This window comes from Vanellus vanellus, assembly GCF_965231255.1.
Source record: "Vanellus vanellus genome assembly, chromosome: 5".
Taxonomy (NCBI): Eukaryota; Metazoa; Chordata; class Aves; order Charadriiformes; family Charadriidae; genus Vanellus; species Vanellus vanellus.
The window spans coordinates 42,516,832-42,538,033 of NC_138910.1; the positions used below are offsets into that span (position 1 = coordinate 42,516,832).

A 21,202-nucleotide genomic window follows, 5' to 3' on the forward strand; every position below is an offset into this window, starting at 1 on the left:
TGCTCTTGTTGTTTCATTAGGCTCCCATTTCATTGAACAGAGATGCAAAAGTAATTGAGTAACTGAGTAATTTTCCAGGGTGGATTGTCAGCTGGTGCCCACATGGGAAGGTGGTCGTGCTGGATCTCCTCAGATCCTCTGGTTTTATCTCTCCAGATTCACACACATGGGTTCATTTCCATGGCTATTCCACTGTCCATTTGCACTAGCAGAATCTCCAGAGCTTGGGAGCTTTTAGTTTTGCAGTCATTATAAAAAACAAACACCATTTGTGGTGGGATCTGGCTGGTATCCCATGTCACGTTGCTCACCTTTCCTGAAATCACTAAAGGTCCCACTAAAGAGTAAGCATTTTGTGGTATTGCTGGCCACGTAGGTCCAGCTATGCCTTTCTGCTGCAAGGACCATTGCAGACTAGTTTATGTAAAGAAACCATTGCTGATGGGGTGGGAAAGGCTCGGAGTTGCCTGGAGTTTCAGCACATGCTTTAACAGATGCTCCTGTTTTCAGGGTGAGCCTGGAAACCCTGGACCCAAAGGGCCAAATGGACAGCAGGGCCCACGAGGAGAGATGGTAAGTGTGACCATGCGCTCACACCTTTAAGGATGCTGGGCTGAACCCTCTCCTGTGGCAAATGGGCCACAGCCCTTCACAGCGGAGAGTTTAGCTCCCCTATGGTCTTTGCATCTTCCATAGTACAATATGAGAGAGGGAAATCAGCCTTATCTCTTTAGCTGGCACGAGCATAGTTGGTAATGGTAGTCCCTTTGAGAAGGTGAATTATATTCTCTTGAAAAGTGGCTTTTAACATCTTGGAGATCAGTCTGCAGGGCAGAGGCTGTTCAGAGTTGCTTGGCCTTGTCCTGGCTCATTGCATGAGGCATGGGTAGTCACCCTAAGCTGACCCCATGTGCCAGTCCACAAGTGAGCCCTTTCATGGGGCCTGATTCTCATTACTCTGTATAATGAGGAGCCAACTGAGGAAAAAATGGTTTGTGCAAAGCAAGGGAGGACAAGCTTGGGTCAGACACAGCTAGAAGTACACCCCTAGCATTGACTGACGTCCTAACCTGCTTCTCATTGCTGACTTCCACCTGGGTTTTACACATTATATGTGTACACTAAGCAGGTTTTAATTCAGATTTGTAGTTTTGGCGCCAACTTTTTGTGCTTTTTTTTCCTAGGGTTAGGGTTCATCTATAGAAGGACTTCTCAAAGACCTCTGGCATCAGTGTGTTCATTCTATTGATGCTGCTAGATCCGTGAGGTTTAAGCTATTCACATATGACTGCATACGAATGACTTTGGCTTTCCAATTTTAGGGTGATGATGGACGAGATGGAATTGGTGGCCCAGGTCCTAAAGGCAGAAAGGTAGGTGTATGCTCAGCATGCCCATTTACCAACACGAGTTACCAAGGACAAGGAAGTAGCCAGTGCAGATGGGCAAGGACAGAGCCTGGGTGAAGTCAGACACGTACAGGGTCTTTCCCCTTTGTCTTTTTCTTGGTTTGCCTATGTAAAACAGCTTCTCCAAGGCGGTGGTATAACCCTTTTGTACCTTCTAGCCAGAAAGCCCAATGAATGTCTGTGGGACTTTGAAAACAGTATGCCAGCATCTCTGATAGTTCCTCTGCAGTTGAACTTAGCCTTAGAGGAGCAACCAGACCTCAAAAAGAGTAGCTATTAGCTTTTTGTTAATCATATGAGGACCAAATTCGCAAAAAGAATTTGCAGTCTTACTCTTATTTTCCTCTATTTAATTCCTTCAGTTGCTACAGATCTGCCTGCAGAATCAGGTTCATTTCCTAAAACCCTGTATTCATATAAACCCTTCTGTTGTTTCAGGGAGAACGTGGCTTCATAGGCTACCCAGGGCCTAAGGTACAGTGCAGCCCGTGAGCTACGCATTCATTTTCCAAGCAATATAGCCATTACCTATGGTCCTGTGCAGATTTAGAGCTACTGTTTGTGGTTTTCCCCAATTAGGGTGGACCTGGTGACCGCGGTGGTGCTGGAGGTCCCGGCCCTAAAGGAAACAGAGGTCGCAGAGTAAGTTGGACCATGACACAATTTTTCCTCTCTGCATGAATGGCCTGAAAGGTGTGTGTATCTTTTCCGCCTAAGTGTTGACCCATGCTCCTGGGAGTCTCCTGGCAGATGTCCATGGAGAGGATTTTTTTTGCACTCTCTCTCTCTCTCTCTCTCTCTAGGGAAATGCAGGAGATCCTGGGACACCTGGTCAGAAAGGAGAGGTTGGATACCCTGGACCATCTGTAAGTGTTCATTGCATTGCTGATGGAACCTCTGGCTTCCTCCCTGGAGAGACTCCTGATTGCCTCTCTGAGAAATGTGGTGGTCTCTATTGGTGCCAGGGGTTGAAAGATATGCCCGCCTCCATCTCCTGCTAATTTCAAGTTGGGCAAATTCCTCTTTATTTGTCTTGGATGTGTCTCTGTAAATTCTTAATTAGCTGTTTATCATTGATTAATATTCACTCACGCTCAAACCACAATGCACAACAGGAGGAAAAAGTCAGGAGACGGGCTCTTATCAGACACTAGGACTTCCCCATGGCAGCATGCCACTTAAAGCTCCTTCTAGCAAGTTCTCAGCTCTATATGATTTATCAACCTACACAGGATGCGGTCCATGACCAAATTTGACTGGCACAGAGCACCCTAGGAAGACCAAGGTGAATTGGCTTGCTTTGCACATGAACCTAGAGCATCGTAAATGCCTCTTTTGGGTTTGGTCTCAGCTAGGTTCACTCCTCACAGGGAAAAATATTTCCCCCTGTTGCTGGAGATACAACTGAAAATGGACAGGTTTCCCCTTAGCTTTTGCATGACCCGTAGTTAAATAATTATTTCAACTGGGTTCATGGGGCACCCTGAAAATAAGCATCACACTCAATTTTACTTTATTTTTTAAACAGGGACTTAAAGGTGATAAAGGAGAATCCATAGATGTAAGTGTGGCATCATTTCTCTCTTGTTTTGAAATACTCTTTTGTTGGCTGTGTCACATATCTCTTTTTTCCCTTTCTCTATCTCATTTTATTTTCTAAAGCAATGTGCACTTGTGCGGAACATCAAAGACAAATGCCGTGAGTACATCAGTGCTTTGTTAATTCCCTGTCACTACCCTTGTATGCCTGTTATGTTACATGAATGGCACTAACCAAACTGCTTTTTTTCCCCATCTTTTCCACAGCTTGCTGCTATGGTAAGTCACCTTCAGTCCTTTAAATCCCAATGTGAACATGTGCCGGAATTGTTTCTCTCCCCATGTATGTGGTATGAATTATTTACCCCTGCTGAGGACATGGTCCTTGCACACTGACAACTATTTGGGGTACTATTTGTTCCCAACGCACATTTCTGGCAGGTCCCAAGGAGTGCCCAGTCTTCCCAACTGAGCTGGCCTTCGCTATCGATACCTCCTCGGGTGTCGTGAGGGAAGTTTTCAACAGGATGAAGCAAACTGTGCTCAGAGTGGTCAACAACTTAACCATCGCTGAGAGCAACTGTCCTCGGGGTGCCCGGGTGGCTCTGGTCACCTATAACAACGAGGTCACCACAGAGATCCGCTTTGCTGACGCCAGGAAGAAATCGAGCCTCCTCCAGCAGATCCAAAACTTCCAGGCGACCCTGACCACGAAGCCACGCAGCCTGGAGACCGCCATGTCCTTCGTGGCTAGGAATACCTTCAAGCGTGCCCGAAGTGGCTTCCTTATGAGGAAGGTGGCTGTCTTTTTCAGCAATGGGGACACAAGAGCCTCCCCGCAGCTCAATGATGCTGTACTGAAACTCTACGATGCTGGTGTCATGCCTGTGTTCCTCACCAGCAGGCCGGACCAAGTTCTCACCAGAGCCCTGGAGGTTGGGGTCATTCCTCTTTTCTTTCCTACTCTGTTTTGCTGGGTAGATTGATGATATTGGCTTCCACAGACCATTCAAGTGCTGAGCACTGAGAAAGCATTGCTGGCCAAACTCATCCAGCATGTCTATTAGGAGAGAAGTCTAAAACACAGTGCATGCTCTGAAATGCTAGTGAGGTTATAATGAGTCATTTGCTTCCCAGAACATGTCCCCAGGGTGCCAGGTATGGTATGAAACAGAAGAAAAGACGGTCCCCATAGTGAGAAAAGACTGATTGAGACAGAAAAGCAAAGGGTGAGAAAGTAGAATCATAGAATAGTTTGGGTTGGAAGGGATCTTTAAAGGTCATCTTGTCAACCCCCCCTGCAATGAGCAGTGACATCTTCAACTAGATCAGGTTGCTCAGAGCTCCCGAGTGTTTCCAGGGATGGGGCATCTATCGCCTCTCTGGGCAACCTGTTCCAGTGTTTCACCACCCTCATTGTAAAAAATTTCTTCATTATATCTAATCTAAATCTTCCCTCTTTTAGTTGAAAGCCATTACCCGCTGTCCTATCACAACAGGCTCTGCTAAAAAGTTTGTTTCCGTCTTTCTTATAAGCCCACTTTAAGTACTGAAAGGCCACACTAAGGTCTCCTCAGAACCTTCTCTTCTCCAGGATGAATAACCCCAACTCTCAACCTGTCCTCATAGGAGAGGAGCTCCATCCCTCTGATCATTTTTGTGGCCCTGCTCTGGACCTACTCCAGCAGGTCCATGTCTTTCCTGTGCGGAAGGTTCCAGAGCTGGACACAGTAGTCCAGGTGGTATCTTACCAGAGCAGAGTAGAGGGGCAGAATCACCTCCCTTGACCTGCTGGCCATGCTTCTTTTGATGCAGCCCAGGATATGGTTTGCCCTCTGGGCTGCGAGCAAACATTGTTGACTCATGTCCATCTTTTCATTCACCAGTACCCCCAAGTCCTTCTCAGCAGGGCTGCTCTCGATCCCCCAGTCTGTATTGATAATATGTGTTGCCCCAACCCACGTGCAGTACCACACTTGGCCTTGTTGGACCTCATGAGGTTCACATGGGCCTACTTCTTGAGCTTGTCCAGGTCCCTCTGGATGGCACCCTATCCCTCAGGCATGTCATCTGCACCACTCAGCTTGGCATCGTCTGCAAACTTGCTGAGGATGCACTCAATAAGAAGTACTGTTGGCAGTGAGAGAGGAAGTACAGAGATTTAAAGCAACAAAAAAAAGCCCCAGATGAACACGCTAAGCACTTGTTCAAGTGCTTGACCCTTTACTTGGAGTTTATGTCTCTAAACTAGTTCCACTAACTGATGTCAGGGGCATTAGACTCCTCCAAATGGGATCCACAAAAAGCGGCATGCTGAATAGAGAATCCCTTAGAGTTGTGGATTACCCTCCCATACTTTGAGCTGAAAATATCAGAAGGCAGCATTATTAACACCATGTTTTTCTGTTTGCATCTCACCAGATCAACAACACAGCGGTTGGACATGCAATTGTTCTTCCAACTAGTGGCGGTCAGCTGAATGAAACTATCCGGAGGCTCTTGATTTGTCACATTTGTCTGGGTAAAGCATCCAATTTCTCCTCTAGATAGTGCCAAATCCTTCTGGTTGTGCAGCAGTGGTGAAGAAGGGAAGCCTAGTTGGGAGTCAGCTGCTGAAGACAAGGGATTTTTATTCTTAGGTTGAGCAGAAAACATTGGCATGAATGAGACTTGTTGTTTAGCATGGGCGTTCTCCACTTTGTAACGAGAAGCTCCTTTTTTGGCCAATTCCCATTTTTACAGCCCAAATACCAATAGCTAAGAGCTCTAAAATATGGCCTTCTGCCATTTATGACAGAGTGCTTGAGGGATCCCTTTGGATAAAGGAGTGCGTAAAAATACTAATGCTAAACTAAATGTGTTTTGGGATGAAATTACTTTGGTATTAAGTAATGAACCAGTGAATGCTCATGGCTTGATAGTAGTATTTCATGACATGAGAGAATTTATAGTGCCAAGGGAGGGCCATTTTCAGTTCCTCCAGGTGGAACCTCCTGTATTTCTTCCCTAGATGTCTGTGACCCTGATCCCGTCTGTGGTTTTGGTAGTCAGAGACCTGTATTTAGAGACAGAAGGGCAGCGCCAACCGATGTAGACACTGACATCGCCTTCATCATGGATAGCTCGGAGTCCACCACCCCTTTGCAGTTCAACGAGATGAAGAAGTACATTTCCCACCTTGTAAGTAACCTGGAAATCAGCTCTGAGCCAAAAGTATCTCAGCACCATGCAAGAGTGGCAGTTCTCCAGCAAGCTCCTTATGAATATGAAACCAACTCAAGCTTCCCGCCAGTAAAAACTGAGTTTTCACTAACTGATTATGGATCCAAAGAGAAGATCATTAATTACCTTCACAACCAAATGATCCAGCTCCATGGCACAAGGGCTATAGGAAGTGCAATTGAACACACAATGACTCATATTTTTGAAAATGCACCAAACCCTCGGGACCTAAAAGTCATAGTTCTGATGATGACCGGAAAAGTGAATAAACAAGAACTCGAGTACCTGCAGAAGGTTATTATCAATGCAAAATGCAAAGGGTACTTCTTTGTCGTCTTGGGCATTGGCAGGAAGGTGAATGCCAAGAATATCTATAGCCTAGCTAGTGAGCCAAATGATGTGTTCTTCAAATTGGTCGATAAACCAGGAGAGCTTCATGAAGAGCCCTTACTACGCTTTGGGAGACTGCTGCCATCTTTTATTAGAAGTAAGTAAAACACCCTGCAGCTAAAGCCTTATGGAAGAGGCATTGTGTGACCTCAGAGGGGTTAGTATGCCAGGTTCAGTCTTCCTGCCCATTGGTTGGGCAGGCTCTTGGCTGACCACCTCTTTGGGCAGTGAGGCCCACTGAACTATTAGTCTCTTTATATGTTCTGTACTGTCTGGTCTGTTTTGTTGCTGCTCATAGGTCTGTTTTTTGTTCTCTTTGTCCTCCCCGGCCCATCCTGTGCAGTCTGTTGGTCTGCCAAGTAGAGTCTATACTTCTGTCTGGTTTGACTTGGTCTCCATGGGCTCGCCTGTGGGATCTGACCTAATCCTGCCTGGCTTGCTGGTCACATCTACAACATGTCATCTAGTCCCATAGGGTCTAGTCCTGCTGGGACTCTTGGCCCTCTGCAGCCCAGCAGCCTGCTAGTGCTCCCCTGAGCTCCCCAAACACCCAGCAAATGTTTCTTCCGAACTTCAGCATAATCATGTCTAGCAGGCATTTGGACGGCTCAGGCTGAGATCTGGAGTTGCTGTACGGAGATTTAAGGACGAGATGAACAGGATTATTTGCTCAGGGATAAATAATGCTGCTGTGTTTGGGATGTGCTGATTGTGCCTTGAAAATTTGCATCTCAGCTTAGCTAGAGACCCCAGGCTGGATCTCCAGCTAAAGCCAGTTGCCAGAGATCCTAAACAGACCTGGTCAGCAAGGACAAGAAACGAGCCTTTTCTAGGAAAGCTAGTTTTATCAAAAAAGTCCTGAAAAATCAGTCTACTGAGCTAATAAATCACTGATTCAGGAATGTCTTACACTAAATAGGAAGCAACCACGAGCACATCTTTCCCTGGAAATAAATGTTTAGGTTTTCTCAGTTTGCTTTTTCCATTTACCACTTACAGGGGTCCTGGAAACTTCTAACTCTTGAAAACATATTAACTGTGTGGTTGGAAGTGCCTTGTTATAAGAAAGCTGTTTACATGTGACAGACTAAGACATATAGCCCTCTGGTATCTTGTATTTACTGCCCTCATGTTTGTAAATTGTAATAACAAATCTCCCAGCCCAGGACGCTGCAATAACCACAGCAAACATCAAGAGATATTCCATAGCTTTTGTCAGAGCAAGCAAGGAGAGGGTTTTTTATATCAAGAAGAAATATGTGTTATGTGTTGTTGGTAGGTAACCACCATCCTCAACACCAACGTTTGATGCCAGACTCTCTCTGTCTCTAGGCGACTTTGCTTTCTACCTGTCTCCAGAAATAAGGAAACAGTGCGAGTGGTTCCAGAGTGATCAGCAAGCCAAAAGCCAGAGCCCCGGGCACTCAGGGCACAAAGCAGTGTAAGTAGTGGTTTGTCTGCAAGAGAATGAGCTTTACTAACAGCCTGTCTTGTCTGGGGGAGAAGCATTCATTTCCAAGTCCCTGTTTGGAAAAAAAGTAAGAAAATGCAACTTCAATGATAACAATCAGGATTATCAGCATGTTACCAGTTCCTTTAGTGTTGTGGCAAAAGAGCAACAGAACTATCTAATAGAGAATGGTAGACAAGGAAACATATATTTTTAGATTTCCAGTAAATTTCATATTTATCTATGTATAAATTATATGAAGGAGGTATATACTACCGTCATACAGGTCGGAAATTCCAGAAATTACTATTAATTTGGGGTTTTCCACTCAAGAAACTGCCCTGGACTATCTAATAATCAGGATGCATTACAGAATACATCCTAATATTTTTCTGAACAGAAGTGAAAGCTTGTATGACCAAGACTCATTCATGACAGCACAGAGCTGTCCTGGCATTGGAAGGTCGAGCCCCTTGAAATCCGGCATGCTACAGATCTGTCTACTGAATTCACCCTTATGTGTGTAAAGTTGGTGTACAGACGGACTTGTGCCCCAAGTGACAGGCAGTGCTCTGCAGCACTTTTCACTGCTTGGCTGTGGGCATATCTAAAGCTGACAAAGGCTATTGAAATCGGTGGAGTTCTTGCCAATGGTTTCTACATCAGCTCCTCTCCAATTCCAAAATTCTGCTTATATGGGGAGGCGGGGGGGAAGCCATATCAGATGCTTTTGCTTTGACAGGTACGTGGCACCCAACGCGACCATAAGCCGGACCCTCAGTGCCAGCACCACAGTCAGTGCAAGCATTAAGCCTGTTGGGAGCACCAACACCCGTGCCAGAACCACCACTGCCAGCACCACGGCCCAGACCAGAGCCACCGACCAGACCACAGTCAGCACCGTGGTCCAGGTGAACGCCACCACGCAGAGCGCAGCAAGCACCGCCGCCCACACCAAAGCCACTGGCCGCACCACCACGAGCACCACAGCCGCCGTGGCAGGTGGCAGGAGAAGACAAGGCGGTACGTGAAAAGCAATCCCCACACAAGCAGTGCCTCTCACTTCTCTGTACCACAGTGCGTTGTGGCTTTTCTTCCTCCCTGGAACGTTATTCCTATGGGACATGTCACTAAGAGGCCAAATTTCATGCTGACAGAAACAAGTATTTAGGTGCAAAACTGGAAATCTGCAGTGGGAGTTAAGGCTTTGTCAACCTATGTTGACAATTTTGTGCAAAACCAGGTGGGGGACAGGCTGCTTCTAGGCAAAACACAAGCAGGACATCTAAACATGGGACAATCCATCATCTGCTGCCTAGCTCAGTTGTATAGCAACAGAGCACTTCTCTTTCTAGTGTGGCCCGTTTGCTTTCTATGTTTTCCTTGAAGCATTACCCCTCAGCTAAATTTTGCTATTTATGGTGATTCATACAATGACATTGTTTGAATTTTCTGTCAGCTAATATAAATAGTTAGTTCAGTTAGTTCACTAGATCAGTGTGAAGACCTATTTGGGAATGCTAAAGCTCTTTCATGTCAGCACAGTTCATGTAAAGGAGTTGTCCTATGTGTTTTTGCAAGGGAGTGCAGGCAGCTCTGCGCTCGCTGAACAAGTAACAAAAAACACATGTCAAAGCACAGGGAGGCTTAACCAATCAATGAATGCATGTCCCCATGTAAATAATCAATAAAGAAAAGCAATCAGCTTTTGCAAGCTTCATGCTTTCATCAGCTTGTGGGGAACAAATATTTCTGCATGTTTCTTGCTTCACTGTTGCTTCCAAGCAATGTTTATAAAGGTCTCATCCAATACTCTGCCATAGCAGGAAAACATTTCCCTAATAGCTTCTTTGGCCTGTCTAAGGTTATGTTCGGTCTTAAGCAGGCTTTGCTTGAAGATCTTCAGCAGTTCAGTGAATCCGTTGCACCCTAGAGAGGGATCTGACTGGACACGTTTACAGTTGTTGGGAAAGTTGTGCTGGGAATCACATTTAAAGCCGTGTATATCTCATAAAAAATTGCTTTGATTTGCTAGATTGCAGCAGATTATTAAAAAATAAATAAACCTCTTGGTAAATCATCTAGACTGTGGAAAAAAAGCCTCCCTACAGTGTGCTGAGTTGGGCATCTGAGATAGCAAAGTCACAGTCTGGTTTGCCCATGCCATAGCTGGCTGCAGACAAATATATTTGCTGTGGACTGGGAAGGAGATCCTGCACCAGGGAGTCATTTTTGTCTTGAGACCTTTCCTCTTCAAGTCCTTGCTTAGTGTTTCTTCTGATTTTGCATTGCAGCAAAGACCCATGATATCCAAATCACAGATGTCACTGAGAACAGTGCCAAGCTGCGCTGGGCCAGCCCTGAGACACACAACGCCTACATTTTTGATATCACCGTCACCTTAGCACATGACCACTCTCTCGTGCAGAAGCAAAACCTGACCGGCACTGAGCATGTCATCCGAGGACTCAGAAGCGGACAGAAATACCTTGTCGTCGTCACCGGCTACCAGAAATCCCAACCCAAAGTAACCTACACAGGGACATTCAGCACAAGTAAGTACCTCTTGAGGAAAACACACAAACATTTATTTTTTCATAAACTGGACACAAAAAATGGAAAAAGAAAAAAACATTTAAGGGTCGGGGAATCAGTTAGTACCAACGATCTCAGCCCTGGCAATGCTCAGTTGTGTCACTGCATGTCTCTGGCATCCTCCGGACCAGCAGTAGGAGCCGGTTATGAAACACTGCAAATGTGTTTCTTTGGCAAATGCAAGTTGAAACTTCAGTGGTGTTAAATCGACACAGATTGCGGGAGAATTAAAGCCAGGCTCAGAGGGGGGGCTCCATCTTATTGTGCATGCAGGAGGCTTTGCACAATGGGTTTTGGTGGGGTCCAGCCAGCATTGCTGTAATTAATAGTAAGAGTCAAACTGGGTTAACACAGAATAAATTCAGTCCAGCCTCATTGCAAAATAAGCAAGAAAAGCTGTTTCTCCAATTGCCATTCCCATATCCACCTGTCTGCTGCTCATACTGTATTATCCCTCAAAAAAAACATAAAGAGATTAAATAGAGGGTTTAGTCCTTTGGGGATCCAAGCCCCATCTGTACAGATCCCACGTAAACCTCACCAAACCATTTGGCATGGCCAAAAGTTGCTAAGACACAGTCAATTTTTTGTTTAATATAGTTTGGCGTAGAGGTGGTGTGGAGAAATTTGTGCTGGTCCTGCCAGTGCTGCATCTGGCTTGTTCTGGCACTTTAGAGCTGATTTCAGTGCCCGCAGAGAGCCTTTCCATTGGCTCTGATGGGTTTGGCTCAGGTCTGAAGTCTCTTACCTTCCCAAGCAATAAATGTGCCCACAAAAATGTTGAGAAAAGACATAAGTGTGTAGAAGTAACATTTGCATGCTGCTGACTTGGAGCTCTCGATACCCAGGGAAGCTACATTTCCCATAGAGTAAATCATAAATGGGAACAAATTGGGCAGGCAGCAGTGATGCCACCTATGCCCACAAGCTGTGATGTGGACACTGAGTAAGATTGTCCCTCTTACCCTCCACCAGAGAAAAGCAAATCCAACTCTTCTTGTGGCTGCAGCCCCCTTCTGCCCTCCAGCCCCATGGAAAGTGAGCCACAGGTTGCCCTGGGAAAGGAGCATGATGCAATATGGTGCAGTCATGCAGGGCATGATGCAATATGAACCATGTTCTCCTTTCCGTCACAAAGGATTGTCACCCCCAGTGAAAGTCCTCAACAACATTGTTCTCAGAGGGCTGTGAGGCTGTGAGTGTGGTCAAGGAGAGGTGTGCAATGCGTGGAGAGCCCTTGAGGGCTTCAGGGGAGCAAGAGAAGATCCATCATGGACTATTTGTTCCCCTGGAGGATGTCTTTTTTTTTTTTTTTCTGCTATCCCCTAAGGCCAGAGGCACAAAGCTAAACTAGCTGCAGAGAGGCCATGTTTGCTCCTCCAGAGCCCCTGCCCAGTCATATGCTGTGGGTTGAGCAGGGGCCATCCAAAGCGTTTGTGTGGGGCCCTGGGGATGCTCCTTAACAGTCACCGCCGAGGATGAGCCTGACTGTGCAGCAGAGCCGCTGGCTGGGGAGACCGAGGCGAACCCATCCCGGTGCGGCTGGGCGGTCGTGGATTACTCATCCCATCAGCTGCCTCCAATAAACATTTCTGAAATGTATGTGCTAGGGTAAACAGATCCAGATCTGACTCCTGCGACTTGTGTGCATCCCCCGTGCTGGAGCTGGGGCCAGTGAGTCTGTTTATGGCTGCGCCGAGGGCGCCAGTGTGAATCCCCTTCCCCTTGGCTGACCCCACTGCTTCTTTCCCCCAGAGATCCCGGCGCAGCCCAAGGTGTCCCTGGCCAACATGATGCTCAACACTGAGCCCCTGGAAGGGCCCGAGAGCGGTGAGTATGGGCGATGGTGGGAGTCCTGGGCTGGGGGACTCTGCCAGGACCCTCACGGAGAGCTTGGCCATTTGCACTATTCTTCCACTTGCCTGAACCCAAACCTGGCCCTTCTCAGAGCCCTGCTAGGACCAAAGGATCGGTGACTCCTTTGCTTTGCAGAGCCAGCAGATTATGAGCTAGATGACAGCCTCATCCATGGAGACCTGAGTCCTGTATTGAGGTCTCTGCCCCATGCGGGATCCCGAGCCCCCTGAAGTTGCTGTGATCTTCATGGGGGACTCAAATCAGGTCCTGTGTCCAGCACAAGGATGGGAAATGAGCCAGGGCCCAAGCACTGGTTACTATCCAGGGACAGTCTGTGCCCCATGACCTCCCTGGGACTTGTAGGTCTTGGGCCCTTTGTTTAATACTCAGCTCTCAACAAGGGCTTGACCAACAGCCAGGGATTGCAAGGGATTTAGTGTCAAACATTTGTGTAAATTTGGCTAATTGGTAGCCTCCCTCCAGTTTAACCCATCTGCCCATCCCCTGTTTCTCTGCCACCAGTGGTGTATGTAGTAAACTGCTAAATGAGCAAGCTGTCAGATCCTGCTCTTGTTAATCCTGTTAACCTGTGTTAATAACCCATAATTATCGTAGATGTTAATATGTCATCTCACTGCTTTTGTTGTCATTCACGCTCATTATATCAGCGCTATTACACTCAGTTGTACTGTAAGTGCCAGGGTGCAACCCTTCTTCCATGGGTCTGGAAGGGCTTGCAGCCTCCATAAACCAGCACATCCCTGTTGCAGGCACCAACTGTAGATCTGGCAATCAAACCTCATCCCTGAATCTTCACTCTTTTGGTTCTTTTTTAAGCCTTTTACTTGCACTATGGCCACTTTCTTCCTGAGGAGATTCGAGAGCATGGGGAGATGTTGGCTGAAGGCACTATGCAGCAGCAAGAGCTGCAAAGCTGCTGCTGGGGTCTGGCTGCTCACATTGAAAAGGATGAGCATGGACCTCATGCCTGGCTGGTGGTACCACCAGAGCTTGCTGCAGCAGAGGGGCTGAGGGCTGTTGCTGGGCAGGGACCATCTCATTTCTGCCTTCCTGCATGTCCCATCATCCCACCCTTCCCATGTGTTCCCGCTTGTTTGGTCCTCCCTGGCACAGGCATCCCCTCCGAATTCTTGTCCCCACCAGGTGACACATGCCCCTATGGCTTTGTTAAGCCCCTTGTGTTCCAGACTTTTGGAAACAAGGTGTGCAGCCTTGTGTATGTCCATCAGCCCGAGGGAAAATGGATGTGCTGTGTGCTCACTCTGCGCTTCAACACAGACCTCAGCCTTATCTTCTCTTGTTAACCCACTTGCAGCAAACATCTCTGCTTGAGGATTTATGGCAGCCACCAATTTGGGGAAACATTCCCTGAGGATCCCAATCTGAAGGTTTACAACAGGCTAAAGATGTTAAACATGGCAGGGGATTTGGGATGCGTTGCTTAGCCGTATCTTCTCTGTGTAACAGGAGAGACCCATGTGTAAATCTTCCAACGGACCTCAGAGGAAGCCCCAAATTCTGCCCTCCTTATATAGGATAAGCAGCTGCTAGCACGGATGGCCTATCTTTGCTAATAAAAATACTGGGTTTTGGACCTAAATTATCATTTCTGGGCAAGAAAGGAACATATGTTTAAATCCCCATCAAGCCTTAAAGTCTACCAGGTGCAGCTTGCCTTTAGAGATAAAATAAACACACTTAAGGTTTAAAAGTTACTGCCAAGACAAATAACTTTGAAAATAGATGGGGGAGTTGTGTGAGGGCCTGATCTTGCATGCGCCAGTGCGGAGTAAGGGGCTCCCACCACCTTGGTCCAGGGACTTGGAGCTTGGATGTGCGACGAAATCAAGAGCGAGGAGAGGCAAGCTGGAGGTTTGCATTCAGCGAGAGAAATCAGGAGACAACGAAATGCCACCAGTCCCATACAGGACTTTTTTTTACTTTTTTTTTTTCTTTTCAATCTCTTTGCTTTTTCAGCTTTTAACCCTTTCAGAGTCACTTAACCTTTGCACCTTTTGACATGCAGATTGGCCAGACCCTTGCTTGCTGGACTTTGACATGGGCATGCAGTGCAAGGACTATCAGATTGTGTGGTTCTTTGACTACAAAAACAAGATCTGCAGCCAGGGTTGGTATGGTGGCTGTGGTGGTAATGACAATAGATTTGAGGCCGAAGCTGAGTGCATTAGCAAATGCTTAAAACCATGTAAGTACCACGTGGGGAGTAATCGTTTCGTATTTTATCATATTGTAAAAATAACGTTTGGATCGGAGAGAAAACAGTGTTTAAAATCCAAACCCACGCACTTTTTCCTCCAGCAGCAGCTGAGAAAGCCATGCAGCAGCCACCCCTTGAGAAAAGATTATTGTCAGGTAACACTCAAAAAAAAATAATCACAAACCAAAGCAAATCCATTATTTCACCTTGACCATTTCATAGCATGCATCCAAGCTTGTCCAACACAAGATCATCAGTAGTATAGACTTGGTTTTCATTTGCTCTTTGACATGACCATGACCACGCCCTACCATCTGCTTTGCATGAGCAAGTCACCTTGCATGCAAGCTGTCACACCAGGACATGTGTTTGCACGAGCTGAGTGCAAACCACAGCTATATGGCAAAATCCTGCGTTGGATTTTGTGAGAAGAGTGGAGTTGCTGGACTGAAGCATGGCACGGTCCCAAAGCAGTTTCTATTATCACTGCATGACTAACCAATGCCACCACTCAGCAGTGTGCCTTTGCTGAGCTGCAAAGAATTGCAAACATTTTACTGCCTGTAACCAAAACACTTGATGGAAAATTACTCCATGGGGCTTGGGGCTTGTGTGCAGATGTTTTCCTTTTGTACCAAAAGATAAAAATCAAAGGTGAGGGAGGAGCCCACAGGAAAACAGCAATGACCTTCTCTCTTCAAGGAGCTTCTGAGATTAAAGGGTTGTGTTTGAAAACCTCTTCAAAACCTGGGAAAGAAGTAGAGACTTGCCATCACCTGTGTCGGTTCAGCAAGGGGTTGGGATGGGAACCTGACCCCTGCAAAGCCTTGCCATCATAGCAGCCTCCCCCTTCTAGTGGTGTTTCAGGGGCCTTTGCAGAGATGGGAGGGAAACCTAGGAGTGAAGCTAGCTCTGGCATCTAATGGAAGGGGTTGAATCCGCGCAGGGACATGACAGGGTTTGAAAAGGCCCCTCCCACCCATTTGATTTTCTTAGGGTATTTTAGGCTCCTTAAATCAGACTCAAGAATTTTTGTCAGTGGCAGAGGTGCAGCCTGAGCCCAGCTGTGGGTGCCCCTGCAGAAACACATAGGCAAGCAGAGAGGAGGCCACCACCAGCCATGGAGATGCCTGGGGTGGCAGCTGCTTGCAAAAGGAGATTACAAGGCGCTTCTGGGCTGTAAACGAGCATCATGGACAAAGACCCATTGGTTGCAGGCTGAGGACTTTTCAGGCAGAGGAAGAGGCGTACGGCTTGTGCAGAAACCTGTGGCTTCAATCTAGACCAGGATTTTATCCTTACAGAGCAGGGAAGCCTTCCTGATGTGGTTTTTTTCCAGAGGGCACGTGCTTCTGCTAGCCTCATCCCATAGACCAGCCCCTTCTGATCATCGTCACATGCCTTGATGATGTTTCCAGCAACTGTTGTTCAGGCTAAAGTGATATTTCATGAACTTGGCGCCATTCTGCCCTGGGCAGATCATCAAGAAAAGCAACTGAGGGGCCCTGGAGGGACGCTCGCGCCTGTGCCTGCCCTGCCAGGGTCTCCTGCTCTATTCACCACTTTATTCTCTTTTTGTTTTCTGCAAAACCGGAGCTTGAATCCACCATGGAAAAAGAGACACAGGAGTTCACACACAGCTCAGCTTTTAAAATGCTGAGTGTTGGGTTGGGTTCTCAAGTCCAGCCCATACCAGGCACTGGAGCAAGGTGCAACACTGAGAAATGAACTGGTCTCCCAAACCTCAGGGCTTTTCGGGTGCAAAAATGTGCTCCAGACCCACCTCCCATTTGAGGCCTTTTAAATGCTGTGATAACCTTTAATTACTGAATTTTTAAATATTTGTTTATTTATTTACGGTGACAAAATTAACTGTAAGTGCAACTGAAGAGCCCAGGTACATTTTCTCCACAGGATGATTTAAAACTGTCTTAAAGTAGCTGTCCCCATCTTTTGAACCTGCCAGAGCTAGCTGCAGATTAAAACACATTTTAGCTCCCTAGTTCTTGCTATCCATCAATTCTTTGAAATTTTTGGATAAGCTTTTGTTTCATTTATTGTGTTTTGGGCTTTTGGGTTTTGGTAGGGTACGAGGTTTTTGTTAAAATGCTATCCCGTGGTTCAGCCAGAGGTGTTACTAGATGGTGTTTGATGGTGCTTTAAAACTGGACAGTGGCACAAGCCCCCATGGTGTGAATATTAGGGCAGGCAAACTGAAGATCACGATTCAAGTGAAGTTTCAGCAGCTTTCCTGAAGCCACATCTGCCTCTAAAGTGTCAGTTGAATTTCCCTGTGCATCCACTGATCCTGAAGGCTGCTTCCACTCTCAAAGGGGATGAAGGGGGCTGAAAGTTGGGCTGCCCGCACCCCGAGCTGCAGTGGAAAATTGGATTATACCTCCCATGTTTTGATTATGGGTTGGATTCCCAAAAGGGTGTGCAGAGATTGGGGTAGTCATTCTTGTGTTCGTATCTGCTGGCTTTCAGTGTTTTGGAAAGCAGGAAAGAAGGGAGATGGACTTAAAAAAAAAATATATCCCAATAACAAAAGGCGAAGAGCCTGCCAAAGACATGGGGAAGCTTTTGGCTGTAGGAGCCCAAGAGCAAAGCTGAATTGGAAGGTCAATATTGATTTCAAATTCCAAGGAAAAATGGAGATTACAAAAGAAATCCTGCTTCAAAAAGTTGCATCTAGAACAGGACAATGGGCAGGAGCATCCCTTCAGACATGTCTCCTCTCTCCGCAGGGACATATTCCCAGCTCCTCCTATCTAAACAAAAAACCCACTTCTCAAACAAACCACCCAATCTCCGTCATGACCGCAGCACCGACCACTTGAGTTTGACCCCTTTGACCACAGCATTGTTCTGGCAGCGATCTGTTCAATTGCTCACGGCACGGAGGGAAAAATGCAATTAAAGTGAGCTGGCAGAAAGGATTTAGATGTTTGGCAGGGTCTGCCCAGAAGCATGCCTGACATTGGTCTGGGCATTTCCATTTTCCCCCAGGAGCATCCCGGCCGTGCTGGAGCATTCCTGGGCTCTGGGCAGCCGCCAGCCCAGCCGCAATTTCCTTTAAAGTAAACCCGCCGCCAGGGCTTTCTTATTGCCTAGGGTCAGTTGCCAGACCTACTTTCTAGTCAGGATTTCTGGGATAATCTTCCGTGCCCTTCTTCCCCTGAAAACTTTGGAGGGGTTTAGTATGCCTTTGCTCTCACCAGACCCCAGAGAAGCTTGCTGGCAAATGCACCTTTTTATATATTTACCCTATATGTATATACTCATTCCTATATTCATTCGTGGGTATATTGGGGCTCTGTTTCTGGGAGGACAGAGACCTAGGAAGATCTCTCAGCCCTTTGCAATTAGTGGATGATTGCTTTTTCTTATTGCTTGGGATAGGCAGAATCATAGAAAAGTGAATATAAAATTACTTTTTAGCAGCATTGAGCTCTCGATCTCACAAAATCCTGCCTTCGTGTGAGCAATCCGAGGTTTACAGCTATTTCAGGCGCCTTCTCTGTTAGCAAAGAGCTGTTTCTGGGGGCCCTGTGTGATTTGGAAGGGGGGTACAGAAGGCTTGAGGCTGTTAACCACAACCTCAGACAAGTCCTGTAAGTAGCTTGATTTCTAGCACCTGGTTTACAAAAGGCACCATCCAAATACGAGATTATCAGAAGGTAACTTCCAGACCTGCACTTGCCCAGCAGTCACTGCTGGTGTACTCTATATATTGATTTATCTTTGCATTTGGCATAAACCCAACTCTTTTAGTTGAAAAAAAGGTCCTGGTTGCAAATACCCCTCTATTAAGAGGAAGCCCTCTCTTCGCCCACCTGACTTCCCCCCACCCCCATTCATTTTTCAGTGCTGGCTGTTTTAATTATATTTGTTTGACTGATGACTTATGATTTTTATGCATGCCCAAGGCTGGACACCAGCACTTTGAAGCTGTACTGCTGGTAAGTGGAAGCAATGACTGTGATATCGGAAATTTTGGGGATCTGCCTGAATCAGGGATACGGTGACAAAGCTTTTCCAGGAAAAGCCATGATGGCTGATGATTATCCCATGCTGAACACACATTCCCCGTGTGCAGGGGATCTCTTGTTCGTGACTTGATGTTAAATTAGTGGCTAACATCAGATTTTTTTACTTTCTTTTTTAAAATGTATTTGGCAATTTCATTTTAACACACCCAAATACTTGATTTTCTTCCCTGCTTTCCCAGAAAGGGATGTAGAATGCCATGGGGCAGTGTATGGTAGGTCCAGGAGCATCTTCACATAGAAGATTTCTCTTTTTGAGTGAAGACAGTATTTTTAATGGGAAAATGATGGTGCAAATACTTTTTCACCTGCGGTCCAGCCAGTCCTCTCCCAGTTCTGAGGCCTGCCAACTCATTTCCTGAAAATCCAGGGGATTTGCAGACAACTGCTGCTGTGCAGCACTCTTCCTTCATCTCAGCATTGCTCCGTGGATGCATGACAGCAACCTGGCCAAGGGCTTGTGGATCAGGGCAGGTGACCTCCAAAGACTTCTTCGCAAACTAAGAGATGGGATTTAGTCACAGGAGCCGTGCAAAGTCTATGCTCTGGTTGCCCTTTCTGAGCTTGCATGCCAGCCCTGCTCGCAGGCATTTCTCTGCCCTGCAAACATATTCAGAGAGGCTGTGTTTCACCCAGGAATGCTATTGCTGACTCTTCTTGCTCCTGCTTTTATCCACAGTCATGGATATCTGCCGGCTGCAAAAAGACGAGGGCACCTGCAGGAACTTTGTGCTGAAATGGTACTACGACCCCGAGACCAAGAGCTGTGCCCGGTTCTGGTACGGCGGCTGCGGAGGCAACGAGAACAGATTTAACACGCAGAAAGAATGTGAAAAAGTTTGCACCCCTGGTAAGCAGCATATGCGTGGCTGGAGACAGGGCCAGCCAGGTCCCTGACGTTTCCAGTCTGGTGCATGGCTGTAGTGAGCTTGCTTGCGGTGCTCTGGTGTCCACAGCAAGTCCTGTCAATGAACTCCATTTATCCTCCCTCAATATTCTGCACAGCTTCTCATGCATGGAATAACCTCATTTATTTTCTTTTTCTCCATCAAACTTTTTTCAGGTAACATCAGTCCCGGCGTGGTGACGACGATAGGAACATAGAGCCAGCGACCTGTCAACACATACCTCTGAGACAGCCAGGAGCATCAGCCATTGCCACCTTACCCCTATAGAAGCTAAGGGTATAGACTACCTTGCACTGCACTATTTCATGCTTTTAACTTCCAAGCAAACCTTGAAGAAAGTGTTTTGCTGCATGACCTATCAATATGGTGCTAAATTGTTTGTGGACTGAGTGCTACGTGTCCGGGTTATATTGTATAGCTTCAACATTACCAAATATTTACCTAATTGCAGATTGTTATTGTCTCTCAACACGTCTCTAAATTACCCTTTCTTTCCAATTCCGGCAGTCTGCCTGTCTAAGGCACTGTAAAAATGAGACAAAAAAAAAAAAAAATCACAATAATTTCACTGCAACTGTTACGTGCTTGCTTTTATCATTTTCATAACTGAGCATAACTTTACAGGGGAAGCCTTCGTCTAAGAGAGTAGCTAATGCTGATAAACAAGTGGTTCAATTTTTCATTCTTCCTTTTTTTTGTTGTTGTTTTTATTTTTTCTCCTTTTGCTGTATTAGATTTCAAACTAGATCTCTTGTATGCATTTGTAACATATGTGGCCAACCGAACTAGCAAGGAAAAGGAAGCAAGGTTTCCAAATGCAAATGCACTGCTGGGACCAAGGCCTCAGTTAACAAATTTTTAAATTGTGGTGTAGGATGCCTCTGGCATTCTTCTGATGTTGTATGTTTTATAAAATACAAAGCAAAGCAATTTGGGGGGAGGGGGTTGCGGGGGGAAGGGGGATTTTATTTTTATTGTGGATTCTGTGTCAGGAAGTCTATACAAAGAACTTTTAAATAAAGTCTAATGGAGATTTTGAGAAGCTCGTGGTTTTGTCTTTGTAAAAGCTACGGTGGACATCAGTGGAGTGATTTTCCAGGGTCTGGAAACCATTTATTTGGAGGGAAATCCCAGTGGCCCTTAAAGGGAGGATGGATGTACTATGGATGTTCGGGGTGACATCGCTGAGATGCTGCTGGTAACCTGGAGCTTTCCAGCTTAGAAAAAGGTGGAAATGGGGATGCCTCAGGAGATGGTGAAATCTCCATCAGCAGGATGTGGCCCTGAGCAACCCAGCCTCAGCTGGTCCTGCTTTGAGCAGGGTGTTGGACCAGAGGCATCTAGAGGTCCCTGCCAACCTGCATGACTTAATGACCCCATAGGCATTTTCAGGTGTCTCCTTTGCTGCCCATAGCCACGATGATTTTTACCCCAAGGTATTCCTGTCTTTATCTGAGCTCACACCAGGAAGCTAAAATTCACAGAAACAATGCACTTTTCCCCGCCTCTCCAAAAAGTCCACCTAAAAGCATGAATGAACACTA

At 46.4% G+C, this 21,202-nt stretch overlaps 1 protein-coding gene across 3 annotated transcripts in view; it reads left to right on the top strand.

Moving 5' to 3' along the window:
* COL6A3 (collagen type VI alpha 3 chain) overlaps positions 1-20,597 on the top strand; it is a gene marked incomplete at its 5' end in the record, with an annotated part of 54,650 nt that extends 34,053 nt beyond the window's left edge. For 2 of the 3 annotated variants that reach the window (XM_082484644.1, XM_082484646.1), the window contains 19 exons: positions 511-573; positions 1,323-1,373; positions 1,848-1,883; positions 1,989-2,051; positions 2,213-2,275; positions 2,938-2,970; positions 3,072-3,108; positions 3,216-3,227; positions 3,390-3,883; positions 5,370-5,469; positions 5,959-6,657; positions 7,893-8,001; positions 8,753-9,033; positions 10,305-10,565; positions 12,361-12,435; positions 14,510-14,689; positions 14,803-14,856; positions 19,430-19,600; positions 19,814-20,597. In XM_082484644.1, coding sequence (XP_082340770.1) covers positions 511-573; positions 1,323-1,373; positions 1,848-1,883; positions 1,989-2,051; positions 2,213-2,275; positions 2,938-2,970; positions 3,072-3,108; positions 3,216-3,227; positions 3,390-3,883; positions 5,370-5,469; positions 5,959-6,657; positions 7,893-8,001; positions 8,753-9,033; positions 10,305-10,565; positions 12,361-12,435; positions 14,510-14,689; positions 14,803-14,856; positions 19,430-19,600; positions 19,814-19,854 — 2,823 coding nt within the window. In that variant the 3' untranslated portion in view covers positions 19,855-20,597. Of the gene's footprint in view, positions 1-510; positions 574-1,322; positions 1,374-1,847; positions 1,884-1,988; positions 2,052-2,212; positions 2,276-2,937; positions 2,971-3,071; positions 3,121-3,215; positions 3,228-3,389; positions 3,884-5,369; positions 5,470-5,958; positions 6,658-7,892; positions 8,002-8,752; positions 9,034-10,304; positions 10,566-12,360; positions 12,436-14,509; positions 14,690-14,802; positions 14,857-19,429; positions 19,601-19,813 lie in introns of all 3 variants that reach the window. The other variant, XM_082484645.1, reaches the window with a different exon arrangement.
* Positions 20,598-21,202: the final 605 nt, after the last annotated feature.